At 38.0% G+C, this 26,590-nt stretch overlaps 5 protein-coding genes across 6 annotated transcripts; 3 read left to right on the top strand and 2 right to left on the bottom strand.

Moving 5' to 3' along the window:
* Window positions 1-2,199: 2,199 nt before the first annotated feature.
* On the bottom strand, window positions 2,200-3,944 carry LOC119992142 (protein EXORDIUM-like 5). The gene has a single exon (XM_038838792.1). It carries the CDS (start codon window positions 3,542-3,544, stop codon window positions 2,495-2,497), a length of 1,050 nt encoding a protein of 349 aa, XP_038694720.1. The 5' UTR covers window positions 3,545-3,944; the 3' UTR covers window positions 2,200-2,494.
* Window positions 3,945-6,687: 2,743 nt separating this feature from the next.
* On the bottom strand, window positions 6,688-8,427 carry LOC119991049 (amino acid transporter AVT3B-like). The gene has a single exon (XM_038837233.1). The coding sequence runs from the start codon at window positions 8,292-8,294 to the stop codon at window positions 7,011-7,013; it is 1,284 nt and encodes a 427-aa protein (XP_038693161.1). The 5' UTR covers window positions 8,295-8,427; the 3' UTR covers window positions 6,688-7,010.
* Window positions 8,428-8,559: 132 nt separating this feature from the next.
* On the top strand, window positions 8,560-16,396 carry LOC119991048 (alpha-1,3-mannosyl-glycoprotein 2-beta-N-acetylglucosaminyltransferase-like). The gene is made up of 19 exons (XM_038837232.1): window positions 8,560-8,810; window positions 8,898-8,948; window positions 10,440-10,527; window positions 11,314-11,376; window positions 11,530-11,564; window positions 11,653-11,729; window positions 11,838-11,883; window positions 12,003-12,065; window positions 12,741-12,807; window positions 12,875-12,943; window positions 13,041-13,110; window positions 13,229-13,290; window positions 13,861-13,951; window positions 14,049-14,142; window positions 15,004-15,066; window positions 15,165-15,203; window positions 15,292-15,462; window positions 15,744-15,871; window positions 16,059-16,396. The coding sequence occupies exons 1-18, from the start codon at window positions 8,742-8,744 to the stop codon at window positions 15,858-15,860; spliced, it is 1,335 nt and encodes a 444-aa protein (XP_038693160.1). The 5' UTR covers window positions 8,560-8,741; the 3' UTR covers window positions 15,861-15,871; window positions 16,059-16,396.
* A 784-nt stretch (window positions 16,397-17,180) lies between these two features.
* LOC119990387 (protein NUCLEOLAR COMPLEX ASSOCIATED 4-like) lies at window positions 17,181-23,204 on the top strand. 2 transcript variants are annotated; one of them, XM_038836273.1, is made up of 15 exons: window positions 17,181-17,613; window positions 17,703-17,795; window positions 17,873-17,946; window positions 18,272-18,333; window positions 18,433-18,484; window positions 19,086-19,186; window positions 19,569-19,660; window positions 19,773-19,874; window positions 20,169-20,227; window positions 20,309-20,483; window positions 21,147-21,320; window positions 21,642-21,798; window positions 22,184-22,264; window positions 22,341-22,446; window positions 22,838-22,990. In XM_038836273.1, the coding sequence occupies exons 1-15, from the start codon at window positions 17,245-17,247 to the stop codon at window positions 22,851-22,853; spliced, it is 1,713 nt and encodes a 570-aa protein (XP_038692201.1). In that variant the 5' UTR covers window positions 17,181-17,244; the 3' UTR covers window positions 22,854-22,990. The 2 variants fall into 2 exon arrangements, with proteins under 2 accessions (XP_038692201.1, XP_038692200.1); XM_038836272.1 differs by having other exon boundaries at window positions 17,184-17,613; window positions 22,207-22,264; window positions 22,838-23,204.
* Window positions 23,205-23,991: 787 nt separating this feature from the next.
* Window positions 23,992-25,425, top strand: LOC119992268 (homoserine kinase-like). The gene has a single exon (XM_038838967.1). The coding sequence runs from the start codon at window positions 24,086-24,088 to the stop codon at window positions 25,205-25,207; it is 1,122 nt and encodes a 373-aa protein (XP_038694895.1). The 5' UTR covers window positions 23,992-24,085; the 3' UTR covers window positions 25,208-25,425.
* The last annotated feature ends 1,165 nt before the right edge of the window (window positions 25,426-26,590 follow it).

Here is a 26,590-nt window from a genome sequence, read left to right as displayed (position 1 = left end):
TAGTGATTGTTTGTGCAGTTGCATTTACAACACACACACACACAGCCATTCACATAGCTATTGCTGTGTGACTTGTACTGATTACCCAGGCATATGGTAGTCGCCTACCATTCTATGGATTTTATTTTATGCCCCACATATATAGCACTTGATCCTTTAAAATATGTATGTATATGTAATGTGTGTTATAATTATGTGCATGCACGTGTGTGATGCAAACTTATATACATATATCTTCATCAGTATAGTTTTGTCCGCTCTTAAGATATGAGAGAGGTATTGTCCGCTTTGAACTAAGGTCACAAGGCCCAGCATTCATCTCTTCTAGCCTTTCATTATATATATATGTATATATTACATACAAACATACACATGAAGCTCATTTTCTTTTTTGTATATAAGCATTGTCAACTCTCCGCCATGAAGCAAAATTATGTTATATTAGCCTCTTAACATGGCACATTTGAAAAACGAATGGATGTTTTTTTTTCCTAGATATATATAGCACGGAAAAAAAAATGTGAATGAGAATAAAAATATCTAGTGGCTTGACTTTAATAACGGTTTCCCAATTAGGTCCAAAAGCAAAATACATACATATATATGTATATGTGCGTGCATGCATGCAACTATCTTATTCTTATCTATGTTCCTGTGTTTGTTTCCTTTTTCTGAAGCAAAGAAAATAATAGTGATAGGGACTCACTAGTCCCTACCACCTAATAAAAACATGCATCGCTTTAATTATTCATTATTGTGTTTGCTAATCTCTCCATTTACTTTCTGAGCAAATTGTGGGTGTTGGGATCCAACTCACCCTCTCCAAAAAATGCCAAAAGAGAAAAGAAAAGAGAAAAGACATGATCCAGGGAAGGGACTGGACTAAAAATAATATCCCACGCATTTATTTTCATACGCAGTCTTTTTCTACATATATATCACTTGCACATCCTGTTGCTGCACCCTGCATGCATCTTACCATCTCGATCTATCGGTTAATATTAGCTTCTTCAATGGGTATTTCATTTTATATATATATATATATATATATATATAGTATGTTATGGCATATCATGGAAAGTGAAAAATATGTTGACATGATTTATTATTGAGTTGTTGTGTTCCTGATGGGTCCCAATATTAGCTGTGGATCACATATATACGTTGCAATTAAAGGACAAAATAAGTTGTTGAGCTGCCATCTCATCGACCTGTTTCAAGTTTTGGACTCCCTCTTCTACTGCACTTTCAATTTTCTTTTCTCTTTTTTGAAATATCGTTCAGAAATACGTTCTTCATTTAAATTGAATATTAAATACACATATATAACTTAGTTAATTATCAATCAAATCACCTCTTGTTGATTCTTTCTTCCTTGATTTTGATATAAATCGGAATCAAAACTCAACACCTTCGAAATTATGAGAAGGATAAGGGCAAAAGCAAGGAATAGAACACAATCATAATTGCTACCAAGGTTAAATCATCACGTGTATAAAGAAAAAATAATATTTTTTGCTTTAATTATTTGACTTTCCCTTTGTGAACACAAGATATCATATCTAAAACAAATATCTTTTTTGCTTTAATTATTTGACTTTTTCTTTCTGTAACACAAGATATTTATTATATCTTACATCAAAGTTTCTTCAATTTGGACTTTTGAGGTAAAAAAAACTGGTGAACTCCTTCTATGCATCACCTTGTGGGCTCATTACTTTAAAGCTTGTGTTTCATACTCCCATTGATATTTTCTTTTCACCAATAATGTATTTAGGTCCTATTGCTGAAATGCAAATGTGTGGTGTGGCTACTCTTCAAATTTTAATTATTTGTATGATCACTTTCCAAGATTTTTTTTAAAAAATTTTTCATAAAGTTTGACATACTGAGCCATGGAAGAATAATTAACAATTTTGCTCACATCACTTACTGGACCTATAGACTCAAAACCTTCTGATCCAGCACTACTGCCAAATTCCATATCTTGTTGACTGACTTGACATCATAAAAAAAACCCAGAAATTTGGTAAATTTTTTTGTTTTTGTTTTCCCCCCCAAAGCCACAGTACAATCACTGGCTCCAGCTAGCATTCATTCATTCATAGAAGCTGGCAGAGTTTCTTCAACTTTGTCTTTTGGACTCTTTGGGACCCAAAAAGCAGCAATATGGACATGATACACTAGCCAGGATTAATGTGTGGAGAGATCAAATTGAGCTGGATTTGTATATATTTGAATGCATAAAATTCTAATACAAATAAATACACCTATAATTAACAACTAATGAAGCAAAAAATTACAATAAGCAAAATCATCCCCCTTGGCCACTTCCCTCCACCACCAGCAGCAGCAGCTCCACCCACATTTCTTCTTCTCTATATCCATCTATCTTGAAATCAATCCATATAGGAAGAATTCAAATCAAATCAAATCAAAAACCCAGCAAGGATTATGATTCAAAAGCATGGAATCTCATCCAAAAAGATTTAAACTAATCAAGAGCATTTGGTCCGACACAAGCTTTAAGAACTGGACTCCATACCCATTGCACCAAGAACCTCCTCCCTCTCCTTCCATTCATGTTAAAGGTCCTACCTTTTCTGTCTCTCATCACCTGCCCTATATACCCACCACCGCCACCCGTTCCGTACAGACCCTCACAAAGGTCTCCTATCTCCGTTGGAGCAGTCGGGTCCTCCCCGGCATACCACGCATTTACTAGAGGATTTGTGGTCAGTTCTGCAAGCTCGTGAGCTATCACGCTGATCATTCCATCGATTCCGACGTCATCATTTGGGGATTTGAGTGCTCCGGGCCCACCTCCGCCCATGTATCCCGGGACTGCGAATGGGTAAGCGCAGACCTCCGGACACTGCTTCGCGGAATTTCCGATCCACGCGTACGGCAAGGTGTAGCCCACCATGGAGGGGAAGGTGAAGTAATGGAAGCCGCAGACTGCTCGGCAGAAATCCTGTACGGTGACGTCGTGTGAGGTGAGGATGAGATAGATCCCGTTCCTGTGGTCCACCGGGAGTGGCGCGGATTTCACGGCGGTGGCAATTACTTGCTGAATAGAAAGCCGGGTAAGCTGGTTCCCGTGAGAGTAGGCCGTGTCGGAGTACTCTCCGGCAATGAACAAAGATTTGGAGACATTGGCGCCGGTTTGGTCGGTGTAGAGAGAGACGGTGCGCCACCAATCGGCGACAGAGGGGGAAGGTTCAGCTAGTGAAGAGATTGATAGAATGAAGTCCTTGATGAGGAGCTGCTGAGGAGCAGACCATCGGCCGTACCATATAAGATAAATTTTGATCGGAGAGGAAGAAAGGACGGGACCCATGTGGTATCTGAGGTCGACGAGGTTGGAGGAGCCCTCGAACTTCTTGTTGGAGGAGAGGGTTCTGGGCGGGAGTTTTGGATTGAAGAAAGATTCAGGTTTTATGTTAAAAGTCTGAGCTTTACTGGAGGAGATAGTTGCAGAAGAGGAGATGGAGCTTATAACAAATGTCGCAAGGAGTACTGATAGAAAATGAGGGACCGACATTGTGGCGGTGGAGGGTGGTGGTACTAGTGGTGATGGTGTTACTGCTGCTGGTGGTGGTGGAGGGAGAGGGAGAGGGAGAGGGAGAGAAGGGATATATATAACGGGAGGTGGAGCGGGGGAGATGGGCTGGAGACGGCTGTCAAGTGTGGTCACACTCACACACTTTCTCTTTCTGTTTTCCTGGAATAATGGGAAATTTGAATGAAATCACAGGAATAGCCCTTGCCCTTTTGTCAATAACTTTGACGGTTTATCTTCTTTCCTCTGTTATAGTTTTAAAGTAGTCCAATTTGTTTGGTTAAAGCTGTTATATTAAACTAATCTCACATGGTATACTTTAGGCTTTAGGGTGCTTTCTTTAATAATTTATGCTTAACAACATCAAGTTGTGGGGTTGATTTTGGCACTATTTGAATTGCCTATAGATTTGTACTCATGATAGTATGTGTATACATATACATATACATATACATATATATTGTTTTGAGTTTTAATATGTGGGTCCTGGGAGTTTCAAGAGCTTGGTTTATGTGCCATTTGAATTGAATTCAAATCTCAAAGTAGGCTTGATGGAATTCACCCGTTTCTATTTAATAAACAGAGGAGCAGTGTTGTAGAATTGAAGCTAGCTTTTGTTACCAGTAAATAACAAATAGTTTATAGAAATCTTGGAAGGATTAAGTGAATGCTGCATTAATTACACTTTAACAAAAACATTAATGCATCATCCAATTGGAAAGGGACTATCCCTATCCTTATAGGGGGGGATACTGGATACAGCTATGGTTGAAAACTCTGTTCGATTGGATTACTTTAAAACCTATTTACAGTACTCTCATTAGGGCAACAAATCTATCATGTTCCTTCACTATCCGATAGAAGCACAAGGGAGGTCAATTCAGTACTCCAAACTGCAAAAACAATTTCTCAGGTAAAAGAGTAAAACTTGCTTGCTGCAACTCACATACCATACCAGTTGAGTAATTGACCCTTATCACTATCAGTGGCAGCATTTATTCCATCAATTAAATTGAAAATGAATTCATACTAACTAGTGTGAATCAACGACAGACAGACAGACAGACTCTTTTCTCCCCATCATCATCATAGTGTCTCCCCTCACTTTCTTCATGAGTGGCCATGGACCCCACACCCCAGCAATTGATGCCTCAAGAATCGTTGAGCTTCATCAACATGGGCATGGCAAATGGCAAGTCTAGTCTCTTACTCTACAGATGGACTACCTGGAGGAGCCACCCAATTGTGTCTTCCAATTTCTGATTGCATCAAAGATAAAAGGAGAGAAAGCTTGAATATACTATTAGCTGTCTTTCTTGTGTTTCTTCTGTATTTTGTAACCTTATAAGTAACCAGCAACTCACTCATTGGGTAGGAGTAGGAGACTCCACTGAATACTAGAGCAATGTCAAACAATTCAAAGCTAATGGACAGCTATAAAGTCAATTAGAATGGACTGATTTGTATCTATTTAACCAACTAACACAATCATTCACCCCCCTCAACTCTCTCCAGTTGGAATCAACTTGATTAAGCAGTAAGTAATAATGCATGGGATCCATCCTATGCAACAGGACACACAACTCTTCAATCATCAGCCATATGAGATGATATTTTCTGATAGGAATAAACCTTACCTCAATACCTGAGGTAGGAAACCTTCCATCGTATTAAAGGGTTCTTGCGAGGGATTTTAAGTAATTAGGGTTACATCAAAGCAAAATTACAGAAGCTAAATTAAAAAAAGATAGCTAACCTAAGCATCAGACCGAAGGATGATTGCATAACAATCGAAAAAACAAGTCACATGCTTTAAAGTAATGTCAATATTTTTCTCTCATCAACATCATTATCATTCTTGAGAGATTCATCTTAGTAATCTTAATTCTATAAAACTTCCTTCAAACAATACTAAGATTCCTAAAAAGTAATCTAATAAGATTCCAATTCTAACTATGAGTTGACTTAAACAAGATAACCTAATGAAAGACTAATCGAAATCGAAATAGTTATTGGCATAAAATTCGAAATTCCAACAATAATTACCTAATTATGAAAACTAAAAGAAACTTAAATATTAGCCAGAAAATACCTATAAGATGCCAAGGATCTACATAGCAATAGATATTTAAATTTACTTCTTTCGGACCTCTTTAGATCCTGCATCAATGTCTAATAAAACATATTTGTAGTGTAGAGTCCCATATGATATATTTCTTCAAGCAAAATGTGATCTATTGACCTCAAGCTATAATTGCAAAGAGTGTATCTATTCGCTAGTTAAAAATCTCCTATTTGAAAATCTCTTGTTTTCAGGTCATCCAAAGTCAAAGTTCTGGCCTAAGAGGCCAAGACCACAGCAGAAGAAAATAACCTTCAGGGGAGATTCTAACCTCCAGATGCAATGCCAACAGAGAGATGTCTTGCCACAATGATAATTTCCCTTTAAAAGCTCCTAGTTATGGACCTTACGGTAAATTGATTTTCTTCGGTGTATTTCCAGTAAATTCCGTGTTCCGAATCAGGATTTTTTTAACCTTGAATTGTAAATGAACTCCCAAAAAGCTTAGAAAAATTGTCTTACTTCCCAATCTTAAGCTCATCTGCTAAAATTAATACTCCTGCAGATTCCATGATAACCTCTTTATGATAGAGTGAGTGGCAGATTGGCAGGTAGTCGACTTACCAATAAATCAATGTAGAAATAGAATAACTTCAATATTATCGTTTCTTAATCTGTATGTCTTCCTATCTATAATCAAGATCCACAAACCCTATAGATCATATTCATACTGCTCGAAATCAGACAGTAATTGCATTAACTACAGTAAATTTTTTCTTCTCTTAATCCATAGAAGCTGCGCTCATAATTGAATACATGTTCGGTCATCTCCATCACATGTTCTTCATCTCTTCCTCAACCCCTACATGGTTTCAAGATTCCTGAACTAACCAGAAAGTGCATCTATATACGTGTATTTCATACCCTATGCATAATAGCAAAGTGGTCATTTGACAATCCGCAGCCAGAGTAGTCATCTATTAATAAGGAATTCATCATCAAAATTACTACTTACCGACCAAATCAGATATATATTCAATTTGAGTGGCAAAACTTGAGGAACTAAAAAAGTTAAAAGACTTCCTTATTTACAAGTTACTGATCATAGAAACTAAATATACAATTTGCGAGTAACAACAATTGAAGAACAAAATAAGTAAAGAAAGACTTCCTTCCAATTTATTATACACCATTGCAGTCATATAAAAACGACCATAGAAATGAAAGAGTAGACACATAATACACGTTGAAAAATTGTACATGTAAACTACGATAATCCATAATTTCATATCTGAGCACTACACCGCCCCTATCAAAGCTTATGAAGAAAACAATCTTATGAGCAGCAAATAATGAGCACACTGACTACAGCAGTTTGTTGTAGCACTATACCTTCACAGAGAAAATTTCTGCTAGAGCAGACCAAGTTCCTGAAACAGCCAGAACAAGCCCCAGTGACACAATCCCAATATCCACAGACCAGCCTTTCCACCCTATCTCTTCCTTGAACACTAACACGTGAAACAAAGCAGGTAAAACAAACCCCAATCCGCAGCACACACTGCTCCCCACCAAAGACAAGAAATCCGCGAAATTAGGCACCAACAAAGCAACCAAACTGACCACCAAAACCAGCACCCACCTCATCCACAAGCAATATCTACCACCCCAAAACCTTCTCTCGGCTATCTCATAAACTGGATTCATCATCAGCGGAAAAGTGAAGAACAGATTGATACAAAGACCCAGTTGAACCAAAGTGCTCACAAATCCAGCCCCTAAGTTAGCTGTGATTATATCCTTAGTATCTTCACCAAAAGCAAAGTAACCCAATGCTCCAAATGCACCATATATCAAAGAAATGATAGCCATGCTTAATCCCAAGGTTCTCCCGAACTTGTCTTTGTCTTTTGCCTCAGATTCCAAGGGCAAAACCATACCAATCCCTTCAAAGGCATACACAGCCACACCCATGCCATAAAAGAAGACAGACAAACCCCCAAAGGCCTGAACCTCCGGCCTATTCTTCAAAATAAGTATTACATCCTCCACAAGTACCGTGGCCATTGCCCCAAGATCAACAACATCAGCGAAGATACTCAAAGGTGCTAGATGGGTCAAGGTCGGGATCGAATTCAACCCCAACTGAAAAGGGAAACAGCCCCATATATACAAACTCTTAGCAGGAAATCCCCAAATAAGTGAAGAATATAAGCGATTCATATCAGTCGAGGACGAATTGTTTAACAAATTGACCAAGGTATTGGCAATGAAAATTAGATACCCAACACAAAAACCAACTTGAGAAAGCACGATCAATACATCCACGACGAGTCTCCCAACGGGCCCGCAAACTGCGAAACCCAAATCCCCAAAAGAGGCGATCTTGGAGAATTTGGAAGCGGATTCCAGTTTCCGACGTGTGTGAATCAACAGCATCATGCAGTGGTAGGTCAATCCGGCAACGGAAAAGAGCATGAGGAGGCTCATGAGCCATCCCGTGCGCTTGAAGGCGTATGGAAGTCCCAAAACTCCCGCGCCCACGATGGCTATGAAAATATTAGCGAAGGTCTTGGGCTGAGAGGAGAGGGGCACCGCCGTTGCTCCACCCAACAGAGGCGAATCCTCCCTCGGCCGAGAGGGAGATGATGATTTCTTGGCGACCACCATTTTTCTGATCGAACGAGAGAAGACGAAGACGTGTTCGCTTTTGTTGACAAAGAAAGTCGGTGAGGGAGGCGCCCTTCCTTCTGTGTCGATCCTTTCTGATAAAATTTCGCTTGTACAGATAAAGAACACTTGATTTTTCTCTTTTGGGAAGAGCCGTTGATTTTGACCGTTTTAAATTTACATTTTTCTCAATTTTTTTATATACGTTACGTGAAATGATTTTGACCATTTTGCCACGGCGCACGTTAACGAGCTCTATCAAGCAGGCTTGACTGAGAATACGCGGAGTCACCGAAGGCGGAACAAAACCTCTCGATTTCTCAGAACCGTACTGATTTCAAATGTAGGGAAAAAAGCGAAGAAAATTTCACGATTTCTTTCAGATTTGAATTGGTCACCGGGAGTGATCAATCGAAGGTTCTCAACAATCGGCGCCTGAACAGTGAAATGGCGAACGAATGCTGCGATTTCCGGTTCCTTCTGATCGTCGCGGCTGTCGCCTTCATTTACCTACAGGTATTCTTGGAATCCTTAATTTCCTTTCTAGCTTCTGCAAATGATGGGTTCATTGATGATTGCATTCTCTTTTGTGGCTTCTGTAAGTTGCGGCTTTTTTCCACACAGTCGGAATACGCCGATCGCCTTGCTGCTGCTGTAAGTCTACGGTCACTTTAATAATTTGCTTTTAACTCTTCAATTCAAGAATAATACTGTTTTATTTCCCTTTGTGACTTCAGTTCTTGTGTTTTACTTGCATCCGTGCTTTAGAAGTACTGGTGTTGTTCGTTTAGAATGCAATATAGGCTCGGTGGTGACATAGGACAGCTATCGCTAACCTCGTTTTTAAGAGTTCTTAGGTAGATTCGTAACTAAGTTTGTGTTTTGGGCCTTTTGGCCTTTTGGGTGATTAGAGTAACAGAATCAGATCTTAATTTGCTAGGAAAATAGAAGAAACAAAAAAGATAACCTAAACATTACTCCTAGGGTTTCTCAGCATCACACAATCGAAGCTCGTCACATGCTAACAAATTCTCTCTTAGCTGTATTTTCTTTCATTCATCATCATCATTATCATTCTTGAGAGATTCCATCTATATTCATAGACTCTTAGTAATTCTATAAAACTTCCTTCAAACAATACTAGAATTTCTAAAAGTAAACTAATAAGATTCCAATTCTAACTACGAGTTGACTTAACAAAATAACCTAGTGAAAGACTAATAGAAATTCTTATTGGCATAAATTTTGAAATTCCAAACCTGGAATTCCGACAATACTTTTACTATGAAAACTAAAGAAAACTTAGTGAAGGAAGACCCAATAATAAACTAACTTATAAAACATAAAATTAGACTAAATGTTAGCTAGAAAATACCCTATAAGATGCCTAGGATCTACATAGCGTAGATTTTTTAATTCACTCTTCCGGAACCTCTTTAGCTCCTGCATCACTTGGTTTTATCACTACTGTTAAGGTTTAGCTCATCGTTTGGATAAGTGACCTGTATGGCAAAGCTTCATTGATATGGTAAAGAGAATATGATGCTGGGCTTACCATTGGGATGGTAGAAAGGCTGGAATTTGTTTTGTGACTTGTTAATCCCTATTCTTGTAGCAGATTAGAAGACTCAGATTATGTAATTTTTCCTTGAGCCAGCAAATTGGTTGAGGAATCCTTAATATTTATTATTTCTTGCAAAACAACATTTGTTTAAAACAACCCCATTAGGAAATGTAACAATGCTCATTGCATGTAATTTTCTGTATGAAATACCATGTAACTGTTCAGATTGGCTAGAATGAATGAAGCACTTTATGAGCTTCTAAAGATTTTCGTTTGATATGATTTACTAAATTATTGTTATCAGCAGGAGAAAGTAACTTTGCGTCTCTGAAACTTTGTTTTTTTTCCCTCACACATTGTCTTCACTTTCAGCAGGTCGCATTGACTATCCAGATGAATTTCACAATATGATCCATTGTTATGTTTATCAGAACCTGTCTGCTTTCAGTTGTTTTTTTCTTCTTGCCTGGCCTTTCCCTTGGAATTAATATCTAATATGCCTTGAACATGGCTCATAAATTTAGAGGGAAACTTAACTAATTTGAGAAATACTTGTTCTTTTTTTGTTTATTTTTTTACAGGTTGAGTCTGAAAACCACTGTACAAGTCAAATGCGATTACTCATTGATCAAATTAGCATGCAGCAGGGACGCATTGTTTCCCTAGAAGGTTGATTGTTTTTGGTGCATCATGCTTATGTTCTCCATTTTCTTTATTGATGCATGAGGAAGCTTTCCTATTCTTGTGTATTATCTACATTTCTTGACCATCCTAGGGCTCTGTGGCATTAGTTTTGCTTCTTGGCCCCATTTTTGATGTATTGCCTTGAAACGTTTTCATTTCCTTAAAGCTCTTGGTCTCTTTTTTTCTTCGGTGTTTTGGACCTCAGTTTCATTGTAGAATGTGACATCTGGCCTTTTTTTTTTTGTTGTTAGTTTGTTTTCCGATATGTTCTTCTTCAACTATGTGTGTGAAATGGCCATGCTCCTTATGTCTTTCCTTAAAAACAGAAGCAAAATTAGTCAGGCTACTAGAAGAACCACAATGCTCATCTGAATGTAAGGGTATAGATATCCTATGAAGAACAAAAGGTACAAAAATGAGTGAAAGTGAGAAAGCCCGTCAGTTATTTTTACAATAACTTTGTTCTGAAGTGGCTCCTCTTCTTCTGTTCCTCTAAGCACTTTCATTTACTTCCTACTAAATGCACCATGGGGTACTAGAAAATGAGTTGTTTTTGGATTTTGGGATACCAACTACCTAATAAACTACTGATATGACACACAGGGTACCATCTTTTGTAGTCAGAAGTAAATCATCACGCATAAGGTTGTTACTTTTTTCCTGAGTGTCATGTGTTTTTTACTTATTTCATTCCTTGTGGAAGCGTATGTCATTCTTTAATTCTTTAATTTATATATAGATTGTTGCACTGAAACCATGTGAAATTTTCAGAAGAAAGGAAACACAAAGAAGAAGAGTGTACACAACTTAAGGCTCTTGTAAAAGAATTTGAAAGTATGTACTTACAAATTCGCTTATTTTCAGAATCTACATGCATCTTCTATCTATGCAACCCCCTCCCTCTCTCCTCCGGTCCCCCTTTCACAATTTGAGATTTGACTGTTAAATATTTTAAGGCGCTTAGACCCTACATGTTTACTTTTCCAGGGAAAGGCCTTCAAAGAATGATTAATAAAGAACAGGTTTTGATAAAATGGAAGCCTCTTTACTTCATTTCTTAATTGAATTTCTCACTTCAGATCATTATGAAAGTTCTTTTGCTTTCATCAGGTGCCTGTGGCAGCAGTTGTGATTATGGCATGTAATCGTGCAGATTACTTGGAGAGGACAATTAAGTCTGTTTTAAAGTATGTCTTTTGCTTGCTGCATTTTAGTGTTTTCAATCTTCTATACATTAACTTAATTTTACATATTTTCAGTTGACTCTCTTGTGGCTTGATTCTCAAATTTGACAGATATCAGAGCGCTGTTGCTTCAAAATATCCACTTTTTGTATCCCAGGTACTATCATTTACTTCCTCCCTTTATGTTACAAGAAATTCAGTAATATACTGCGCACCTGAGCACATTCATTGTCCTGCTAAAATTTTAAAGATTAGGTAGGCTTTTCTCTTTGACAGGACGGGTCCAACCAGGATGTTAAAAGTAAGGCCTTAAGTTTTGATCAGCTGTTGTACATGCAGGTAATTTTACCACAAACAAATATGTATGCATTAGTTTTTTCTAATTCGGTTGTTCCCTACTTCCTTTGATCTTCATACATGGCATTTGTGTGATCTCAATACGCTGGGCCAATAATAATTAATAAATTTGGTGCTGTGGATTGTTCCAACTAACTATCCTTTTCTTTGTATGAGAACTTGTTGGCCAATAGAACTGGTTTTTGTGGCTCACCAGTTAACTGTGTAGCTCATCATGTTATATTTTGGGGGCAATCTCAACTGTACTTGCATCTGTGTGTGTCTTTTATTACCTTTGTCTGCCCTTACCTCATTTTTCGCATCCACACTGTTACTAAATATTTGGAAAGGAGAAACACTTTTGCTTTATGACTTCAAAATCGATACTTGCTGTTTGTGGCATTTTGTGAAAATTTTTGAGTATGTTTTTATCAAGACTTTGGATATTGTACAGGAGCTTCGAGTCATCCTTAAAATTTTGCGTGTTGATAATTAGTGGTATTTTTGCAATATGAGGATTATCAAATTCTCTATCAGCTAAAATTGATGGCATTTTGAACAACTCTCAGTTGCATACATTTAAAATGTGTCACCGTCTTTAAGTGTATATATATGTGATCTGCCTTAATTTTCTAGCCAATTTCGGAAACCTCTATGACTGACTTGATTTGGCTGTAGCACTTGGATTCTGAGCCAGTACACACGGACAGGCCAGGAGAGATGATTGCATACTACAAAATCGCACGTAAGAATTTATTTCACATTATTTTATGGCCATGTAAATTTTATCATGCAACTATTTCCTTTTCTAGGTCATTACAAATGGGCATTGGATCAGTTGTTCTATAAGCATAATTTCAACCGAGTAATTATACTTGAAGGTGCCTTTTTCCTTGCTATAGAATGTCATATCTGCCTCTCCCTTACGTTAACTGTGAAACGAAGTTTATGCTAATCAAAATGCTTCCTGAAACACAGATGATATGGAAATTGCCCCTGATTTTTTTGATTACTTTGAGGCTACAGCCACTCTTCTTGACAAGGATAAGTAAGCTTTTACATGAAGTCAAGCTTCTGTTATTAAATATTGTTAGAGAAGATCCAAAATTAAGAAGTTCAATTTTTTTTCTTTTTCTTCCTAATTTTCTTGCTCTTAAACGCATTAGGTCCATTATGGCTGTTTCATCATGGAATGACAATGGACAAAAGCAGTTTGTGCATGATTCTTGTAAGTTTGTGTTGTTTACTACACTGATACTAGCTCTTGTTGGACAAAATTTATCATTCGTGCTGGATGATATCATATATTATGTGACATGATTTTTTCGTCATCTCCTTTTCTTACATGGATTTTTTTGTTCTTGTGCCAGAGTGTGCATGCATGTATGTGATGTGCTGAAAGCATTAAAATTTGACAATGAAGGGCATGATCTGGCATAAATATTATTTGTTTTTGCCCCTTCAGTTATTTATCTCTGTCTTTTAGAAGAGCTTATATTTTTCTTTTGCTACTCCTGTGTCTATCTCAAAAATGTTTTTCTATCATACTCTGTGCAAAATGTTTCATCACTTGGTAGATCTCTCTGTCTGCTTGTTAGCTTATGTGCGTGTGTGCGCCCATTCGTGTCATCATCCTAAGTTCTTATACATTCAACTTCTCAGTCTGCTGGCGCAATATATGTTATAAGGAAAAAAAAACATTTTCCGAGTCACAATTTAGATGTAAAAATCCTCTGCATCTTCACCAATTTAAACTGCTTGTCTTTTCATTAAGTTTGCTGTATGGTGTACTCCACAGATGAACTTTATCGGTCAGATTTCTTTCCAGGACTTGGATGGATGTTGACTAAATCTACCTGGGATGAGCTGTCACCTAAGTGGCCAAAAGCATATCCTTGTTAGTTTTGTTTTGCTTATTTTCAAGATTATTGTTGTCACTGTGATTTTTTGTCTCTCTTTTATGCACTTTCCTTGACGAAAATTCACTTATTGGGATGACTGGTTGAGATTGAAAGAGAATCGCAAAGGTCGACAATTTGTTCGTCCAGAAGTGTGCAGAACATATAACTTTGGAGAGCATGTATGTGTATCAAGTTGCATTTTCGATTATTCCTTGTTATGATTGACCTGCAACATAATCTTGTTGATTTTGAGCGATACAATGAAGTGCCTATTTTGGTTAGTCAAGTCATTGACATAGTATTTACTTGTGAGTTTGTATTTCCGTATCTCTGGCATGTAGTTTGTGCACCTTGAAAGTTGAAACAGCGGGCATGATTCTTGGATTAAAATATAAAATGTTTGTGCCAGTGACTGAATAACTGTCTAAGTAAAATATTTTGCATCACCTTCTTTCTGCTTTTTTCCCTGGGGAGGAAATTCTCTGTTTAATGTATTGTGTAAAAGAGTTTTCATTTAATGGTTGCTAGACACATGGGTGTTGTTAATTTGTGATACGTGAATATTGTGTATGGGACTATCTTTAGTGATAATACTGGTTATGTGAGACTTTCTTGCTGCTACTAGCCATGTAGTTTTCATTGATTTGCCAATTGACTCTTTCCCTGTTTGATCCAATTGGACATAATAATGAATGCATGTAGCACGTTTCTTGTCAATATGACAAATCCAGATTGCGCTCGCAGAGGTTTGTGCATGAATGCAATTTAGGCTTCTTTATCTCTCTCGCTCTTATTACTCCCATCTTCTTTTTCTGCTTCCTTTTTCATTCTTCATCCTACATAGATAAATGGCCTGTAGATTTTGTTTGTTATGCTGTAAATCTATTTAGCCATTGATTTGCATTATTTGACATTCATTACAATAAAATGGTAAAATTATTGGTATGATTTCCATGTCCAATACTTAAAGACTTTGAATCTGCAATATCCTTCTTGTTAAAGGTTTCTTTTCTTTTCTTGTTTTTGTGATTATCTCGCAGGGTTCTAGTATGGGGCAGTTTTTCCATCAATATCTTGAACCTATCAAATTGAATGACGTCCAGGTAGGCATCAATTTATCATCTGTATTACCTTCTTTAGCTTGAAGATTTTTTTTTCCTGCATCATCAGTATGTTTTTCTCTCGCTTGTTCTTTCTAAAGGTTGATTGGAAGGCAAGGGATTTGAGCTACCTGATGGAGGTAAAAGAAAGATGAATTCATTTCAATTTCCAAATGAATGCAACTTTCATTTGCTTTTGGTTAATAAGTTTTGTATTGCTGTTCTTAGGACAACTATGTGAAACATTTCACTGACATGTTGAAAAGGGCAAACCCTGTCCATGGAAATGATGTTCTTCTAAAAGTACGTAATATAGATGGGGATGTGCGTATTCCATACCAAGACCAGTCAGACTTTGAACGCATTGCGAGCCAGTTTCATGTTTTTGAAGAATGGAAGGTACTTCTGCTTGAGGTCTACTTTTCTCAAATTTGCATTGAGAAAAATTGCTTGATTGATTTTTTTTCAGACGTTTGCTTGGCTACTTTCTTCATTAATCAGGGGAGGGTTGGGTTACTGTAATATTATCAAAGCATAGCTACTCTTAGAATATATATAATCTACTTAGCGAAGCGGATAGAGAGAGTCGTTTTCTCTTTGATTATTTGTGTACAATTATTACTTCATTCAAGAATCCCTCTAGTTAATAACTTAGTATGTTTTTTTACCTGTTCTTCCAGGATGGTGTGCCTAGGACTGCATATAAGGGAGTTGTTTTTTTCAGATACCAAACATCAAGACGTATATTCCTCGTTGGTCCAGATTCTTTGAAACAGCTTGGCATTGCCGATGCTTGACATCAAATGAGGTTGGTTCCCCATACCACCCATATATATATACATACTACTTTTTGATAACTATCTGTAAATTACATTTGCTAAATTTCTGGAACACACAAGCTGGGGTAGCAATGAATATTGACAAATCTTAAATCTTTTGAGTTTTATTTTTGTGCTGAGTACAATAGTTGTTAATTAATTGTCTGGAATCTGCAGTCATCTTCATGAAAAGTTTTCACGGAGAAATTGCTTGCATACTGGGTAGAGACCGAAAAAGAGGCCAAGGAATTTCCTTATGAAGTGTTTGCAAGTCAGATATGAGCAGAAGTGATTCTTGATGAGATAAACAAAGAGGTGACAGCAGTTGGGAGATGAGATTTTCTTGACTTGGACAACTCTCCTGGATTTTCTAATTGTAGTATTTACCTGGAAGTTAGTGTAGCAAATAGCAATTAGATATATGATTTTTATAACGTCGGAATTAAACAAATGGGTATCTTTGAATTGTTTAAGGATGATTTTAAGAGTAAAAAATATTTAAGGACGAAAATGAAATTAGGAGTATAATTGATGGATTAAATGTTATATTTTGCCTAAAATAAACTACACATGCAAGGTTTTGAAAACCGGCTGGTTCGACCGATTCGACCGGTGATCAGCTTGTGATCCGGTCTGATTTGTCCTATGATTGACCATGAGAGAATCGGCACCACTTGCGAGAATCAGTCGATAATGAGGAAATCGACATTGAGCCTAATGGTTCAACCCTTCAGTCTAATTACCAGTGATGGGTCGTGATCCGATCTGATTTGTCCTATGATCGATAATGAGAGAACCGACACCACTGATCGACAATCTACATTGAGCCTAATGGTTCAACCCTTCATTCTAATTATCGATGATCGGCTTGTGATTCGGTTCTATCAGTCCTATGATCGACAATGAGAGAGTCGACACCACTTGCGAGAATCAACCATCAATCAAGAAATCGACATTTAACTTGATGGTTCAACCCTTTAATCTAATTATGTCTAAAATTTTATAAAAGTGAGCATAACATGATTTGAACTCGCAATCTATCACTTATAAGAGTAACACTCCAAGCATTGAGCTACAAGATTTTTTATTTAAAGTAAAACACTAATTGAATACATGGTATTTTATAAGTGTGTGTATAATATATGTATACATAATAAATACATAAGTAATCTATGTGGTGATGGTGTATATATATTTTGATTCGATGGTCGGTTCGATTTTCAAAAGACAAGGAGAAAACCCGAAAAGGTTGAAAAGTTGAAGGACATAAGTGCAAAGTTTTTGGATATAGACCATAATCTAACAAAATAAAACCTACTCTCCCTCCTCCCGATTCCCTCCAAGCTCTAGCTGTCGCTCATCAATGGCGTCGTCGCCGATCTCGAAGAAGCAAAAGAAGAAGCGAAGCAAAGACAGTCTCTCTGACCTCAAAACCCTAGGACATCAACTCCTCTCCTCACGTGCGCACATCAACAACCTCCCTCTCCTCCTCACATTTATCTCCCCAACCTCCCCTCCTGCTCACGTGCTCGAGTCTCTCCTCTCCCTTCAGTCTTTCTTCACTCCTCTGCTACGGGAGCTCTCTGCTGTCTCTTCATCTAAGACCCCGTCGAAAACTCGGGTGGAGGACCCCGAGTTAATTTACAGGACGTGGCTCCGGTCAAAGTTTGATGAATTCGTGAGGCTGTTGATCGACGTCGCTGTCTCCGAGGAAGCTGAAGAGGCTCTGAAAGTCGGCTTTTTGTCGATTATTTTTCGATTCTCTGCAAGTTTAAAATGTTGAGCTACTCAAGGTTTTTCTTTTCTTTTATCTGAGTTCAGGAAGTCGTATTGGATACGATAATGGAGTTCGTGAAGCTGGGAAGCGGAGGAAGTTTCAATTCCTCAATATATCATAGGATGCTTCATAGTATTGTGAGTTTTATTCGATTGTTTGATAGTTTGAACAATGTCTAAGAGCACTTGTCCATAACTTTTGTTCTTTTCTGCAGGTTCATTCATCTGCACCTGTTGAGTATATTTCTGACTTGCTTGCATCAAAGTATCTCAAGTATATTGATGTTCGGTAGGAATATGATTTACTTTCGCGTGCTGCCTTCTTTTTTTCGCTCTTCTTCCACCAAATGCTGTCTATGTAGTTACAACTTACAATAACACTTGTTCATCATGATATGGGTATTTTTCAAGTTCAGTTTTTGGTTAAAGTTTACTGGCGTTTAGTTTGAGCGGATTAAGAATCATTTTGCTTCGGGATTCCCTATATGAGTCTGTTCTCTCTCGGTCGGACAAATCATATGGGTCCTTTTTCTAGTCATTATGTTGACTGAATTGCCGACGCTGACATTATGGAGAGGTGAAATTTATTTAATTGAAATTTTTACTTGCTGCAGTTATTTTTCCTACATCTTCCTGGAAAAATTTGCAAAAAGTTTGGAGGCAAAAGAGATCTCTGGTACCTACTCTTGTATTGGATCTTCTTATTTATTTTTATTTACATCTTTTCCCTTTTTTGATTCTATTGGTTTATTTCTTTTTCTTGCCTCCTTGTCAGACAACAAAGCCATCAGTTCAGAAGTTGATGCTGGGAGTCATTCAAGTGAAAGGTTGGTTTTGGCTTTTTAAAATTTTATGCCCGAGAAAACCGTCCTTACCCTTTTTTTCCTTTCTTGTGTAGGAATTATATTCAAGTGTTATATTTTTTGGGGAAACCTTTTATTAGGGTGTCGGGAAGAGGAGGGGTGGGGGAATAATAAGGATGTCTTCTTGGAGTTATTGGTAAACTTTACGAAGTTATGAATGCCTCTTGGGCTGAGTGCATTGATCAGTCATCCTTCTCTCTTTGATTTTTCTCAACGTTCTTTATACTAGTAGATGTATGATAGGTGAGGTGAGTCTTATTTGTGTTATATCATCAGTCCCAATTCTTGTGTTAGATGACATATTCTAGGATAGATGGAAAATTTTCTTCTCATTGTGAACTATTTTGTAGAGTTGCAAGGGTATGACCTAGAAGTCACAAGTTTTCTAGAAACAACCTTTGCACATATAATGTGGGGGTAAGGTCTGCATATATCTTGCTCATCCCCAACCCCGTCCACTGCGAGAGCCTTGTGCACGGGTGTTGTTTACCCTTTTTTATTGTGAACTATTTTTATTTTGGCAAGAAAAGAACAATTTCTTAAAGTTCGAGCTGGTTTCTTGCAGGGTTGAGCTTTTCATTCACAAGATTCATTACATAATATCACGCATACCCCCTGTAGAAGGAGTTGATGGAAAGACTAGCCTTGAGATGTGGAGTGAATCAGGTAATTGCTTTCTGGTTCCAATCTTGAAGCTGAAGTTTTCCCCTTGTTCTGGTGGCATGTAGTTGTGATCTACTGATCTCTTGGTGTTTTGGTCCTTGATAAAAATGCAATGTTTTGGTCTTAATTCTTGCAAGCTTGGCCTATTACCTAACTTGTTATTCCATCCACTTTATAGCTGTATTGGAGATGGAAAGCACTTTAGCTTCTTTTCCTGAATTTATCCACTCTATGGCTGTATCAAAGATGGAATATATATTTTAGCTTATTTTCCTGATTTTCAATACACAGTCGCATTGCAAGGACCAAGGTCTGTTTGATAAGATTGAACATATGGCTCTCTACATTTTCTGATAATTCTTCTTGCTTCTGCACCTTTGATCAGAGCTTCCATCTAAACAAGTCAAACCTAAAGAGCTTTCTGAGCCCTCAAAAACAGAAGATAAGCAGCTCAAGTCAGAGAAAAGTAACAGCAATGTAAGTTGTCAGACATTTAGATGACTCACTTCCTTTTTTAGAATTTATTTTTGTATTGTTACCAAATGTCTGTTTATCTTTCTTCTTTCCCCCACCCTCTATAACTATTCAGGCATTGCCAGCAGCTACTATTGCCAAAAAGATGAAATTAAAATTTACCAAAGCATGGCTTGCATTCCTTAGGTTGCCGCTTCCAGTTAATGTATACAAGGAGGTAATCTCAATCTTATCTCCACGATGATTTACCCATGTTTAAGTTTTGTTTTATAATACCCTTTGGTATTAGTTTCACAGTTGTGAAAACTATGAACTGGACTTCTATTATGATAATTCGTATCAGAAGGGCGATTTTGATCTCTAATTTCTAATTATTCTCTGAGCCCTTGTTCTTTTTATTGTGAAGAGTTTATATGCTCCCCTCTCTTAGTGTCTTTACCTATCCTCTTTGTTTATATACCACACACACTGGAATGCATCTTTATTGACCTGTCCTTCTGCTGATGCTTAGGTTCTTGCTACTCTCCATCAAGCAGTGATTCCTCATCTCTCTAATCCAGTCATGTTAAGGTGGACTTTTGTTTTTGATTTACGACATGACTTCTTGTTTAAGAATTTTGTCATATTCAGTAGCACTTTTACATTGTGCAGTGACTTCTTAACAAGATCATACGATATTGATGGCGTGGTTAGTGTGATGGCCCTTAGCAGCCTTTTCATCCTCATAACTCAGCACGGTTTAGAATACCCAAACTTCTATGAAAAACTTTATGCACTGCTAGTACCTTCTATCTTTATGGCAAAGCATAGAGCAAAATTTTTCCAGGTAATGTGAAATACTTCGAGTTCAACACTCTCTCAAGTGAACTTGAAATCATGCATTTTTTTTATTCGGAATTTCATATCAAATCTGAAATTGAAATCAGTATCTGAGATACAAACTCAAATTGTATGTGGCCTTTGGTATACTACTGTTTCTTGATATCATTAAGATCCATTTTAGGGGTGGTGACTGGCGAGATGATTTGGTGTATATTGAGCATTGTTATGTATTACCAGACTAAAATAAGTTGTGATGATAAATAACACACTCTTTAGAAATATGCATTATTTAACTGCGATTTCAAATGGATGCAATTTATGGTTGAAAACTAGTTTTGATTTTGGCGTTGCAGCTATCGCAAGATTAGTTTGATAACAGGAGAAATTACATAAGCATCGAATTTAATGAGTTTCCTGAATGCTATAATTAATGTTTTATCGTTCTAATTTTGGTTCATTTTTTTAATTTTCCAAATGATATTCAATTCTGAGGTAGATTACAGAGACACTTCAAGGGCTTTAGAGTTGTTTAATATCGATATACATATCCAATAATGTGATGTATATTTATGAACGGAAAGAAAGCTTTGATGTAATTCCTCGAAGTTTTGACTCTTGAGGTTGCCTTTGGATTTTGATTAACTTTTTTAGCCTTTGTTTGCTGCAGCTTCTTGATTCTTGCCTGAAGTCACCACTTCTTCCGGCATATTTGGCCGCGGCTTTTGCGAAGAAATTAAGTCGGCTAGCACTCACAGTCCCTCCTTCAGGATCATTGGTTATCATTGCTCTGATTCACAATCTTTTACGGAGACATCCTTCAATTAGTTGTTTGGTCCATCAGGTAGCTGTCCAATCTTATTATTTGTTGATATTTTTTCCAGTTAATTATCAAAAAAAAAAAAAATTTTGGCCAATGTGGGTTTCTATGAGATTTAGAATGTTTCTATGTCTAGATTCATTAGTAATAAAATCTTAGGGGAATTGCTATAGATGAAAAGTGGGGGCTTCCATAATTTGTAATCTCTCATCATATATTTAGCCGATATGTTTATGGTTGGTGAATATTTTACTGATAGCATGAGGATTTGCATCGCAATCAACTTATTCAGGGATGAGCAAATTGACACAATGCCTGGGAAATTAAGTTGTGATAATATTGCAGGAATGTGGCGGTGAAATCGTATCAGATGATAGAAAATCAGAGAAAACTGTGGATGGTGCAGATGACTCTGGAACTGGCACACGTACATCCAGCAGCAAGCCTGGCGTTGAGCATTTCAACAACGAGGAAAGTAATCCTATGAAGTGTCATGCCATGAGTAAGTCTTCTCTTTAGTCCATGACATATGTTATTGCATAATTTGCATTTCACACGACTGGTTTAGACCTTGGCTGTTAGCAACTGTCCTCAAATGGTTGCTATGTAGCTTTATTGGGTTTATTTATCTGTCACCAGTATAATTGTGTGCTGGCCTGTTGTGAATTGATTTCTGTAAAATGATCTACATAAATCTGATCAAACTTAGATGGGCACCAGCCTACCAGGTCCTTTTGTTCTCATTGATAATTTCTAAGTGCATGGTTGGTCCCTATTAGTTTCTTTCTATTTTCTTCGTTCTCACATGCCAAACACATTTTTTGTACGTATACGTGCATCCAAATGATGAATTCGCTTTCTATGGTTCAAAAATATGGACAATAAAGGCAGTCTTCCACTCTTCGAACAGGAAGTTCACTCTGGGAAATTGACACACTCCGCCATCACTACTGCCCACCTGTTTCCAGGTATGTACTTAATGCCTGATTCTCGTACAAGCCCTATGCATTTGTTCTCAAATGTTACAACTTCTTGTGCTTGTAGGTTCGTTTCATCACTTGAGGAGGATCTTACAGTTAGAGCCAAAACCACTGAAATCAATATTAAAGACTTTTGTTCTGGTTCGTATGCAACAATATTCGGAGAGGAGGTAATTTCATCTTTCCTTTGACATTTTGATGAGAGTTTGACAATGCTGTTGTTAATCTGTTGAATATAAATCCAAAGTTTTTTACTGCCTTTGATGATGCAATCAGTTTCAAGTTGTCCTAGTCCAATTAGGCTTTGCTTGTTGTCTATATGAATTGTTTGAGAACCTATGCTGGGCATGCTACAATATATGAAAAATGGATGATTTTTGTGTTTGTTTTGGGCTGTCTTCTGGGTTTAGTCGTGGCTTCTCATTTTAAATTAAACCCAACCTGGGTTAGGCTTCAATTATTCTCTTTTCTTGTAATTTTTGTGATTAATGAAGTGTGTCAGGGCAGGTGATGATTACCTATAAGCTCTTACTCTAAACCAACGTTCACTTCTAAATGCAGATTAGGCGAAGGGTAAAGCAGGTCCCATTGGCATTCTATAAAGCAACTCCTGCATCTTTATTTTCGGAGTCTGATTTTCCTGGTTGGACATTCAAATTGGAGGAAAGCAAGGATTTTGACACTGAGGCTGCTGAAAAGATCAATTTTCCCGAGGAAAATGGTCACATTTCTGCAAAACGGCAGCGAGTTGATTGCCCATGATTTGTCTTGGAGACGGTGGTGGTTACTGAAACAAATTTTGATGGTGTCAATTTTTTTAGGCTGAGTTTTTAAGTTATTATACACGTGAAGAGAATCATTTATGATATTAATTGTCCCACCATCATTAAGTTATTTCGAGGAGCTCCGTATATGAGCATTTTTAAACAATGCCTTATTGTTATGGATTTGATTTGATGATCGTATTAATTATTGGGGACATACAGACAATGCAGTTCTTTAGATGAAAATATGGTTATACCTCAAGTCATGGATCGTACATAATTTTTTGCTCAGATGCTCTGTCACTAACATATCAACAATTGAGATTGGATTCTCGACTCTAGTTGGGGCACGACATTTAGGAATATATTCTATTCTTTCTCCAAGGCCCTTGCTCTTGGCTTTTTGTTGGGGGAAAAAATTCAATATTAGAATCCAAACCGTCTTTTTCTCCAAAGCCCTTGCTCTTGCTTTTTTTCCTGTGGCCCGAAGCAAGGAATCTCTTACATATGATGCAAAATGAATTTTGTTCTATCATTGATAAGAGATTTCTCTATGAAAAATACAAATCGGAGTTTGAAGAAGTGAAAGGAGATGTTCAACCCGCAACAGAGAGAGGAGGATTTATTCGATCACATAGTTTGGGCTCCAGGAATCAGCTATCAACATTTAAGCAGTATTGGTCATGGTTCAGCATTTCCTTGCCTTTGCTGTCTTTATGTTTCATTTTGCTCGCCTATGGTTATTTGTTTCTCATTTCAAAAGTTTTGTTTTTCTTTCTCCTGTACTACTATACATTTATTAGGTCATCCCATTCTGATGCCCTACTGTTCTTCTTTGTTGGTACTTGGTACTGTATATTTTGCTGCTTATTAAAAAAAGAATAAAAGAATATGAAGTTATTGGGGTCCCCAAACACAGCCTAAGTTTAAATTGGTAAACACGGGTTTATCATAAACCTTTTTAATAGACAGATCTTAAGCGCATTGTTTATCAGCGATTGTGGTAAAGTTTCAAGCTTTTATCTGTTCTGCTCGATTGACTGCCATGGCTGTTTGTTTCCAGTCTCAATTGAAGCCCACAACTTTCTTTCCCTCTTCCACAAACACCAGCCCTAAAACCTCTTCAGTCCTCAGTTTCCAATTTCGATGCAACTTCTCCCTCCCCACCCTCGCAGTCACCGAGCCAGAACCTGTTCTTCTTTCAGTGGAGTCTTTTGCCCCAGCTACCATCGCCAACCTTGGCCCTGGATTTGACTTCATGGGCTGCGCAGTTGAGGGGCTCGGTGACTACGTGTCAGTCACCGTCGATCCCTCTGTTCACCCCGGCCAGATCTCCATTTCTGACATATCTGGAGCTTTACCTTCCGTCTCCAAACTGAGCAAGAACCCGCTTTGGAACTGCGCCGGTATTTCTGCTCTCGCAGTCATGAAGATGCTCAACATCCGCTCTGTTGGCCTCTCGCTCTCTCTCCGTAAGGGTCTCCCTCTCGGTTCGGGACTCGGATCGTCGGCTGCATCGGCGGCCGCCGCGGCGGTTGCAGTCAACGAGCTGTTCGGATCGAAATTGAGTGCGGAAGAGTTGGTTCTCGCTGGTCTGGAATCCGAGTCCAAGGTGTCCGGTTACCACGCAGACAACATCGCGCCGGCGATCATGGGCGGGTTCGTGCTAATCAGGAGTTACGACCCGTTAGAGCTGATGAGGCTGCGGTTACCGGAGAAGACAAATCTGCACTTCGTCTTGGTGAGCCCGGAGTTCGAGGCCCCAACGAAGAAGATGCGGGCGGCGCTACCGGCAGAGATTGGAATGTCACACCACGTGTGGAACTGCAGCCAGGCGGGGGCTCTAGTGGCGTCGATTCTGGAGGGGGACTTGGTGGGGATGGGTAAGGCAATGTCAAATGACAAGATTGTGGAGCCAACAAGGGTCCCGCTAATTCCTGGCATGGAGAGTGTGAAGAAAGCTGCAATAGAGGCTGGAGCATTTGGGTGCACCATCAGCGGAGCAGGGCCGACGGCGGTGGCAGTCACAGATAGTGAAGAGAGAGGGAAGGAGATTGGGGAAAGGATGGTGGAGGCATTCTTCAAGGAAGGAAATTTGAAGGCAGTGGCAATGGTAAAAGCCCTTGACAGGGTTGGTGCTAGGGCTGTTGCTAAGGTTCCTAGATAAATTTATTTCTTTTGAGAAGAAAGTCCTTTTTGTTTTGGTCAACGATTTAAGAGGTGTTTAGTATGTTTTGTGTGTTCTTTCATTGTTTCATTGAAACAATAATGAAAGGGAAGTGAAAATAATAATCTACTTGTTGCAAGAGTTTCTGAGAATGGCTGTGGACTTGGGTGTTCTTATGATTCACTCTTTTACATTTTTTATTAGAAAAAGGTTTTTACTTTTTAGTGTCCAACCAAACCTTTTTCATTGAAGATTGTTTGCGAAGAGAGTCATAAGAGTTTTAGCAGAAAACTTGTGTCATTTTGTGAACTGGGTGGGCAACACCTGCAGGGAAGAAATCCCCCCTTCTACTATTTACTCAGAAGCAAAATTGATAAAAAGAACTACTTCTGGTGGCTATGGAATGATGAGGGGCTAGTTGTACTTGTACCCCTCACTTAACACCCCAATTTAAATAAATTACAATAAAAAACATAACATGTTATTATGATTTCACTTCAATTTCAATTTTTTCCAAAAAACGCAATCTACGCCCCTTCAATCTTAATTTTCAATTCGTTCCCTATAAAGATGGCGGTGAAGGTGACAGCAATGGTGGTGGTGGAGATAGTGATGAAGGTGGTGGTGATGGAGGTGATGGCAACAGAGATGTCCTTTCCCAATTACAACAACTACACAGACGCTAAAGCTAGTAAAAAAAGTTGCAATCGCAATATCTTTTCGGCAACAGACAATAACCAAGTCTTCACAGACGATACTCAATCTCCTTTGTAACCTTAAATCACCATTTCTAACCTCAAACAACCACCACAACAAACCACCAACTTGGATACGCTGTAGATCTAACAATACGCTGATACCGACTCATCCTTTCACGTCTCCATCGCAGATAGGCCGAGCTCTAGCACTATCGTTGCTCACACCAACCGTCAAATGTCTGTCTTCATGTAAGGGAAAGGAGGAGAAGGAGAGGGAGAATGAGAGAAGAAGGGAAAGAATTTGAGGGAATTTAACAAGGTCAAGTGAGGTGTTGTTAGATGAAGGTTTTTTTTTTTTAGATTTTGAGGTGTACTTAGTTAAGTCCAGAACGTAAATAGTCCTCATTCTATGAAATGGTGAAGAGATGCTCTTGCATCACCAGTAAAACACAATATTTATGCACAAGTCTTGTGGTTTTATCATATGAGTAGCCAGGTACTTTGAGGGGCAAACAGTTTTCTGGACATCTACAAAATGTCTAATTTTCAATGACTGAAACAGCAGAAATCAGGGTAACCAACAATGCATGGTAAATAATCAGAACTGTCAGAAAAAAGAAACCAAATTTTAATCTAACCTACCACACCTAGTTCTCTTTAAAAAGGAGACAAATTCATCAGAGAT

This window comes from Tripterygium wilfordii, chromosome 22 (assembly GCF_013401445.1).
Source record: "Tripterygium wilfordii isolate XIE 37 chromosome 22, ASM1340144v1, whole genome shotgun sequence".
NCBI classification, from domain to species: Eukaryota; Viridiplantae; Streptophyta; class Magnoliopsida; order Celastrales; family Celastraceae; genus Tripterygium; species Tripterygium wilfordii.
Note: the sequence above shows the minus strand (reverse complement) of the source record. Positions and strands in the feature narration are given on the sequence as shown.

Excerpts from the sequence above, each read along its gene's own strand:
- LOC119992268 (XM_038838967.1), top strand. The coding sequence starts at position 24,086 with ATGGCTGTTTGTTTCCAGTCTCAATTGAAGCCCACAACTTTCTTTCCC.
- LOC119992142 (XM_038838792.1), bottom strand. The coding sequence starts at position 3,544 with ATGTCGGTCCCTCATTTTCTATCAGTACTCCTTGCGACATTTGTTATA.
- LOC119991048 (XM_038837232.1), top strand. The coding sequence starts at position 8,742 with ATGGCGAACGAATGCTGCGATTTCCGGTTCCTTCTGATCGTCGCGGCT. Across the intron at positions 8,949-10,439 it reads CCGATCGCCTTGCTGCTGCT|GTTGAGTCTGAAAACCACTG; the intron begins GTAAGTCTACGG and ends ATTTTTTTACAG. Across the intron at positions 12,808-12,874 it reads TGCATACTACAAAATCGCAC|GTCATTACAAATGGGCATTG; the intron begins GTAAGAATTTAT and ends TTCCTTTTCTAG.
- LOC119991049 (XM_038837233.1), bottom strand. The coding sequence starts at position 8,294 with ATGGTGGTCGCCAAGAAATCATCATCTCCCTCTCGGCCGAGGGAGGAT.
- LOC119990387 (XM_038836272.1), top strand. The coding sequence starts at position 17,245 with ATGGCGTCGTCGCCGATCTCGAAGAAGCAAAAGAAGAAGCGAAGCAAA. Across the intron at positions 19,187-19,568 it reads TGAGATGTGGAGTGAATCAG|AGCTTCCATCTAAACAAGTC; the intron begins GTAATTGCTTTC and ends ACCTTTGATCAG. Across the intron at positions 20,484-21,146 it reads ATAGAGCAAAATTTTTCCAG|CTTCTTGATTCTTGCCTGAA; the intron begins GTAATGTGAAAT and ends TGTTTGCTGCAG.